At 37.0% G+C, this 9,020-nt stretch overlaps 1 protein-coding gene across 1 annotated transcript; it reads right to left on the bottom strand.

The window, feature by feature from the left end:
• Positions 1-2,237: 2,237 nt before the first annotated feature.
• Positions 2,238-6,112, bottom strand: LOC105047280 (uncharacterized). The gene is given in 4 exon segments (XM_010926139.3): positions 2,238-2,908; positions 3,411-4,304; positions 4,307-4,708; positions 4,711-6,112. Coding segments are annotated over 4 exon segments (3,039 nt in total). The 3' UTR covers positions 2,238-2,567.
• Between the last annotated feature and the right edge of the window lie 2,908 nt (positions 6,113-9,020).

Below are 9,020 nucleotides of genomic sequence, written 5' to 3'. Positions count from 1 at the left end.
CTCAAGCGTTATCTGGGCTTTGAATGAACTAGAATTTAAGTCCTACTTTGTCAGGCATTATTTCGGCCATTCCTTGGATCATGATCTACTTTTAGTCCAGTTCTTGGCTGCACTGATTCGATTTCAGATTTTGGCCTACTGCCACAGGCACCTCAGCATCTAAGCTTTCCCATGGGCTAGTTCGATTTCAGGTACTTCAAACTGCTGCATCTCCTATGGAGTTCATCTATCTCTGTCTCTATCACTGGATTAATGGCTGCTTTGAAAGGTCATCGATTTGCTGCCATCTCCCTACAAGCTAATTGCATTATTTTGGAAGGTCAATCTGCCATGTGTATTTCCTGGATCAATATAGCTATTCCCTCGACAGCCCATCCTTATTATCTAGAGTAGGGACAAAATAGCTTCGACTCTAAATATTTTTTCTGCCACTAGAAATATACATAAAGCAATTACTGAAAAAATTTTAAACAAGATTGAAAAACTGATATAACATAATGTTGTATAGATATTGGCCAGATCCTTATATTTTTGTGTTTTCTGATGATGGGTTCTTAACAACTATTGTGAATTTATAGAATTTTAGTTACTGGTGTTATAAGTCATATCCAAAATAATGTAAATAGAAATATGGGTATCCTTTGATCACATGTTGGATTGGAAAATCAGCAGAAACAAAATATAGGATGCCATTGTGAGTGGAATTTCTTCTCGATCAAGTTACCTTGGCCCTTTTAGGTTAGCACGCTAGTAGAAAAATATGTCTCGTTGCACTTTTCTTTTTTTTTTTTTTACATTATAGGATAGCCTTCAACCAAAATTACTTAACTACAATAAAAAATTTCAGTCAAAGGGAAACATGTAGACGTTCTTGTTCATAGGTTAGCCTAGTAGTCTAGGTCAAACTTATAGGAGATGATTAATCAGGTCAATTAAACCAATTTGTTTTGATTATTTTTTTAATAGAAGAGGTTGGTAGGCGAGTAGGCTATACAAACCCTCCAAATGCCGCTAACCTTGCAAACATGGTGAAGGCAATATTCTATTAACGGGGTACTATTTTCAAGAACTATGAACTTTGATAAACAACACCTTCAACTGACATCATAAGGCAGATTTTTTATTATCTACTGAAATGTAATTGCTACTTATTAAGATTTTATTAGAGAAAAAGAGATAAATAAGTACATTAGTTAATGATAAAAATACATCTACCATGCAAAGATCACAATCAACAAGACTTTATTCCATATGAGTACAACTATCTACAATCAAGAAGCTATAATTGGCTGCTTATCAAGTCGTGGCTACTCTCAATAGAGATGCAAATGAGTCTAATTACTCATGAGCTACTCAAGTTCGACTCAACTATTATTGAGCTCGAATAATTTGAATAATTTCTCGAATCGAAAAACTCGCAAGCCAATTTGATTTGATAGATATTTTTAATAATAATATTTTATTTATTATATATATATTAATATATATATTATTAGTAGTATAAAACTCAAATTTATGTTCGAACTCAAATTCGAATATAGTTTGGTTGATATTCAAGTAGAATAGAGTTGATTCTCGAGTTTAGTCTTTTTTTCATTAAATCTAGTTCGAGCTTGGTATATAAAGATTCAATCGATCTTGAGTCGAGTTTCAAATCTGAGTATTTTGAATCAAATTGAGTTTGAACTTCTAGCTACTCGACTCATCTCAGTTCGATTGCATCCTTTCCAAAGATGACTCTTAAAAATCAGAATCAATGCCTCTTTACGGGTGAATGGTACGATTGAGCTGTTTGGCCAATAAACCAGTATAAATAGAAGAGATTATGGGTGGTTACTCTAATATTTAGGGCTATTTTAGAGGGTCTATTACATTGAATTTTTCAAATATGTGGGCAGCCAATTTAATTCCCGTACTTACCAAATCTAATGCTCATGAAAATCGGGATACTCACTTACCAGAAAAAGGAAAAAATGATTGGGATACTCAGATATGGGGATCCAAATATCATCCCCTGATGACAAGAGTTAGTACATGCATCCAAACTATAGTAGTAGAAGACATCACATTCCTTCAAAACTTGATAATGTCTTTCCAGAGAGGCTTACTGGCTTTTCTTTTTTTTCTTTTTTTTTTTTTGTGCTAGCCTAAGAGAGAAGTCAAACATAAATGTTATTGGTACCGAAAAGGTTTTTTTTTTTTTAAATGTAAAAAATGGAAAGGGTTGGAACCTCACCTATTTTATCAAGGGATGAATTTTTTGAGAAATATGGAGGCTAATGATAAAAAATCATTAGTCACCCGACATGTTTAATATAGAGCGAAATGTACAACGAAGAAGAACAGGAATACAAGGGAATACACAATGTTTATTAGGGGAGATAATTGACATGGAGAATATTGTGCTTACCTATAGGCTGTTGCCAATTGATGTTGCCTAACATACTTCCATCATTCGCTGCTGCATATATAAAAGAATTGTTCATGGATATGACAGCCTATAGTTGGGCTAAATGAGATTTTCACTGCCAGCTGCAATGGTAGGAGCTTTAGTATCATCTTTTCATTCACACCATAATATCATTTGCAACAGCTTGTTGACGTGGATGTCTTACTAAGATTTGGAGTACATCCTTCATTCTAGGTCTTGATGAAGGCAATGGACTAGTGCACATGACTCCTAATTTAAAGACAAATGCAATCTCGTCTACATATATCAGGTCTTTGATGTCTTGATCTATAGCATCGATCACTTTGTCAGCCTCCTGTAAGCAGCGCCAAGCCCACTCTGCTAAATTACCATATTCTCCACCGTCGTTTGCTTTTTTTCCAGTGGTTAATTCTAAAAGAATCACTCCAAAGCTGTACACATCCATCTTCTCATTTATTTTTCGCGAGTATGCACATTCTGCAATTCAAGTAATAATCATAAAAACACACATTAAATGTAAAACACACATTGACTATATAGTAATGCACTAAAGTAACAAAATGCGGTATTTACTGTTGGCCTTGCCCTCACCGAATGTTGGAAGGCAATAGATACAATCGAAGTGCATGCAAGTGTGAGGTATATGTGTGGCCACTGTGGCAGCATATGCTGACACCTTCTATATACATTGTTTCAACTTTGATAGCCTAAACATGTCCCCTAAATTGTAATTTTTTTTTTGTAGAATTCTAAATTGTAGTTAATTGCTAACTCTCTTCTAACGATATGAATGCTAACCTGATTGATATTCACGTGAATACTACACCGATTGTATCTAAACATATATGTACATATCTTAATTTTTTAAATAAATTTGAACAATTTTAATAAATTTTGATAACTATTGTCATAAAGTATATTAATCTTCTTTTATATCAAAATAAATAGATTTGAACAAATGACAAATTAAATCACTCACCGGGGGCCATGTAACCGAATGTTCCCGCTACAGCCGACACCGTGTTGTCCTCTCCAAACTTGACGAGCATTCTAGCCAGACCGAAATCAGCCACCTTGGCTCTAAATTCGGAGTCTAATAATATGTTACCCGACTTCACGTCTCGGTGCACGATAGGCGGGGAGCAACCGTGGTGCATGTAGCATAATCCTCGTGCTACATCGACAGCAATCCGCAACCTGGTGGACCAATCTAATAAAGGCATGTGATCAGAGTTCATCTCTTCGATTTGCTCCCCCACCCTCCGCTTCTTGCGAAGCCACCGATCCAGGCTCCCGTTCTCCATGTACTCGTACACCAGCAGTTTCATATCGATGCTCCAGACGCAGCAAAGTAGTTTAACAATATTAGCATGCCGGATTGAGCCTAGGATTTGGACCTCAGATTGGAACTCCTTCTCCAATAGGGAATCAAGCTTCCTACTGTTCCAGATCTTTTTAACGGCCACGATCTGTGCGACATGGTTCTCTAGCACGATCCGATACACTTTTCCGCCCCCACCACTCCCGATAAGGTTGTCCTCCGTGAGCCCGCTCAGGATGGTGGACTCCGTAAAATCCAACGGATAGAAAGACATCATCTTCCACGTGGGTAGAACTCTGCCATTGCTTCTCCTATGGCGCGCTCTTCTGACGAACACAGCGAAGACGATTGCCATCAAGGAGACGAGTGAAGCGAGAACGATGAGCAGTATAGGGAGCTTCCATTGGAAGCCATGTTTGCAGATGCGGACGTTTAAGAACTCACTGGAAGCGCAGAGGCTGGGGTTCGAGAGGAAGCTTCGATTGTAGGCTGGGAAGTGTAATGAGATTGGGATCTCGCCGGAGAGCCGGTTGGACGAGAGGTTGAGCGTGGGAGCCTGAGGTCTCCGATCTCTGACGGAATCGAGCCGGACAGTTGGTTTATCGATAAGTCGAGTGACTTGAGTACCTGTAGGGACCCAATTGCCGCAGGAATCTCGCCAACAAGATGGTTGCTGCTGAGATTAAGAACAGACAGATTTTTCAGCTCTGATATCCCTGGCGGGATTTGGCCAGAGATCAGGTTCCTTCCGAGATGTAGCTCCGAGAGTTCGGACATTCCGGTCAAGACAGCTGGAATTTTACCGGATAGCAAGTTGTTGGTCGCTTTAAGGACCTGCAAGCTCTGGGCGATTGATGGAATGTTGCCGGAAAATCTGTTGCTTTGGATGTCGATGTAGGCCAAGGTGGAGCAGTTGTTGAGAGACGCAGGCACGTTGCCGGTTAGATTATTGTTAGAACGACGATCCAGGTCAGAGATCCACCTGCACAGACATACTCTGGCAGCGAGCCGGAGAGCATGTTATTGTGGACCTCAACATTCCACAGTGGGGAATGTTTCCCCAATTCCGGTGGTAGAACCCCAGTCAGACTGTTGTTGAAGAGCAAGACACCGGTAAGTGCCGGGAGGAGGCCGATGCTAGCCGGAATCTCACCGGAAAACCGGTTGTAGCACATGAAAAGGATAGAGAGGTTCTGAAGCTTGCCGAATTCCTCCGGGATGGGTCCATTTAATTGATTCATCGAGACGTCGATCTCTTCCAGCCCCAAGGCGCCAATTGGTCCGTCGATGTTGATCGCTCCAATTAGGTTGTTTGCATATAAATAAAGGTTCCGCAACTTTTTTAGATTCCAGATTCCGTTGGGTATGCTTCCACTGAGGAAGTTCACCGCTAGAGCCAATGTGGTCATCTCCGTCAACTCTCTGATGCTCTCCGGGATCTCGCCGGAAAACAGGTTGTTGCCGATGTCAAGGACGGAGAGGCTCTTTAGATTCCAGATTCCGGCGGGTATGCATCCACTGAGGGAGTTCTGCTGGAGGTACAATACCCGCATCCCCGTCAACTCTCCGATGAATTCAGGGATCTCGCCCTTCAAATTAGCCTGTCCCATACCCAGGAAGCTCAGCTGAGTCAAATTGCGGAAAGTTGAAGGGATCGTTGCTGCAGCGAAGGGATTACCTCCAAGCCTTAGGGTTTGGAGGTTTGAGAGGTTGCTGAGCTCGGCTGGGAATGACGCATTGAAGAAGTTGTCATAGAGATAGAGATGTTCCATCGCCGAGAGCCGGCCGATGGAGGGCGGAATTTCTCCGGTGAAGTTATTGTCTGAGAGGCTGAGGTCAGTGAGACGGGGAGAGAGACGGAAGATATCGGAGGGTATCACGCCAACGAAGTAGTTGTGGGAGAGGTCAAGGTGCAGGAGGTTAGAGCAGTTGTAGAGGGATGTGGGAAAGGTGCCGGAGATGTCGTTGTAACTGAGATCGAGGATGGAGAGATTTTTCAGCTTGCATATGGCGGCGGGGATGGTTTGGGCGATGTTCTGGTTAGAAAGTGTGATATTGGTCACAGAGCCATCAGTGGAGCATTGGATTCCGGTCCAATTGCAGTGGCTGGTGGGGATGGAGTCGTTCCAAGAGCTGAGAACCGAGGGGTTTTTCCAATCCTCCTTGATTCGGAGGAGAATTTGCCTTTCTCCATCCTCTGTTGTCATTTGGGATGCTGCTAGCGGAGAGAAGGAGAAGATGATAAGCAGAAGGCGAGAGAAGAAGAGACTGCTTTTGCTACCATTTTGGGGCTTGGGCTGAGGCCACCCTGAAGGGTTGAGTTGGCGAGCTTTTACGGACGGCAATAGCGGCATGGGCATTCCGTAGAGCACGGTGGAGGTGGGAAATTGAGAAAAGATGCTGGACACGTCTTTTTAAAAATAAAATTATAAAAAAGGAACGTGGTGGGGCAATAGGATTTAATATTTTATACCGGATAGTTATTCGTATTTCAATTTTAGTGGTGTTTCAGTACACTGTTATTAGTATCAGAGTTACAAGTTAAATAATTTTGATTTTTAAAATTTTTTTTATTTGATTATTTTAATATCCACATCTGATAAGATCTAATTTTGAAATTTATTTTTTTGAGGATAATTATTTATATTGTAGAAGATAATATTTAGTCTTGATGATACGTTTGATTCGAAAAAAATCTATAATAATTTTATTATTTTAAATAATAAAAAATTTATATTAAAAAAAATTTATATTAAAATTATGATGTCTTTTATTTATGGATTGTCTGATTTTTTTACTTATTAATTATCTGAATAGATAATAAAATTATTATTATTTGATGAGTTATATTGATATCCTAGTTAAATTGCATAAAGTAGAAAAAGAAGTTGTGATATAATTACTATTTCGTGATTACAGTTTTTTTTTAATAAAGTGATATCAGAACAAGGTTGTTGGAAGCTAAATTTTTTATATTTATTAAATAAAAAAATATATGGATAGAAATATCGTTAAACTTATATCTTTCAATTATTCAATTTGAAAGTCATAAATAAAAAATTTATTATTATATAAAGATTTATATGATTTTATTGAAGAAAATAATGTCAAGCCAAGTAATAAAACTCAGCAAGAATGAAAGAAAATAAATAAAAAGATAGCTGGATTAATCAAACAGTGAAAAGATAATAGTATTTTTCATCATATTATTATGAAAATTAAAATATATAGTTTATGAAAGAAATTAAAAAATTTCTATAAATAGAAGACTGCATAGAACAAAGCAGAAGATTGTTGTCGATCTCTGTTAGAGTACTTGTTGAAAAAATTTATCATAACTACTTTGATGAAAAAAATAAAAACTCATCAAAAAAATTTTAGCCATGTTCTCCTACTTGAAATATTAAACACAACGAACCCCTAATTTGATACAAACAAGGCAATTGGAGGTTAAACCTTCTAGACGAACCTGTGACAAAAATAATTTGAATCTCCCAGCAGCAAATATATAAGATAGTCTGGCTGACATTCTGAGATGATGATGCAAGGAACAAGGACAGTGGTATTGATAAAGCTGACGAACATTCACAGCAACAAATAAAGCATGAGTTGAAAGAAAATATTCCTTGCTTATCAACCAAATCCATAGGCAAATGTTGTAGCTTATAGTCCTTAATCGATAAACTGGCACGGTTATGAGGAATCCAGTATAATTCAACAAGAGTAATAAGAGGAGGAGCATAAATAATAGCCATCCATATATAAAAGAAGGTCCAACTGTATAAACATAAGACTAGAATCTCTTTTTGATCAAGTTAGCTAAGCCCTTTTGGTTAGCATGTCGGTAGAAAAATATGTTGACTTTAACTATTTTTTGTGGATACGTTGGTGGATAGCCATCAATGAAAATTATTTAACAAAAGAATTCCAATCAAAAGGAAAGAACTCAGACTTTCTTGTTCATAGATTAGCCTAATAGTCTAGGTCAAACTTATAGGAAAGGATTAATTAATTAGATCAATTGAACTATTTTCTTTCAATGATTGTTTTAACAGAAAGTATGCTATACAAATGCTCATAGCTATGTCTAATCCTCCAAATATGTTGAAAGTGGCATTCTATTTCATGTAATTTGGTATAATTTTTCAAACCTATATATTTGATAAATTGACACCTTCAACTAACATTGCCAGATGCATCTTTTTGTAAAAAAATTTTGTGGCTATTTCTTTTATATCCTTATACGATGTTGGTGCTAGATATCTAAACTGATAGAATATGCACCGATCATATTTTTATAATATCATAATATAGATATTTAAATTTTTGTTCATGCATGCCTCTTTAGGTCTTCATATGATATCATAATTACAAATTTCCCTATTATGATGGCCTCTCATTAAAACTATTATTAATAATTCTAATAATTATTATTTATCTCAAAAGATAAATTTTTTAAATTTTAAATTATATAAAAAAAGTACCATAGAGAAATAGCAGCATTATCATTATCCTTGTTAAAGTACATAGAGAAATAGCAGCATTATCATTATCCTTATTTTTAATTAAATAAAATAATATTTATTTTTTACAAATAAACAGAATTATAAAGAAAATTTGAAATTAAAATATTTTATTTAGAAGAAAGAATAAGTAAAAGTAATGATCCTCACAGTTAATTATAATATGAAATAATAATAAATGATGTTTTATATTTTTTTATATTATTTATCTATAGGATAAAATTTCCGTGATGAGTATAAAAGGAGCTTGGAAGTCTAACCAGGCGAAAGATACGGGAAGCAACACGAGCAAAAGGATGAAAGCCGCGTCATCAATGTCCTTCCAAGTATATTTACCAAAAAAAAAATTTCTTTCCACTACTCCACTGCGTCGGAAGCCACGCATGACAACCTGGTCCACTAGTTCCATGTGCTTGTTTTTTTTTTGGACAGTTCCATGTGATTCGTTTTTAGTCCGGTGATGAGTATAAAAGGAGCTTGGAAGTCCAACCAGGCGAGAGAGACGGGAAGCAACACGAGCAAAAGGATGAAAGCCGCGTCATCAATGTCCTTCCAAGTACATTTACCAAAAAAAAAATTTCTTTCAACTACTCCACTTCGTCGGAAGCCACGCATGACAACCTGGGCCACTAGTTCCACGTGTTTTTTTTTTTTTTTTGGACAGTTCCATGTGATTCGTTTTTAGTCAATGACAGTATATATATTGTTTTATACAAAACAGTTCATTCAAATAATTTTTATATAA

This window comes from Elaeis guineensis, chromosome 6 (genome assembly GCF_000442705.2).
Source record: "Elaeis guineensis isolate ETL-2024a chromosome 6, EG11, whole genome shotgun sequence".
In the NCBI taxonomy this organism is placed as follows: domain Eukaryota; kingdom Viridiplantae; phylum Streptophyta; class Magnoliopsida; order Arecales; family Arecaceae; genus Elaeis; species Elaeis guineensis.
This window is presented reverse-complemented; position numbering and strand designations above follow the sequence as displayed.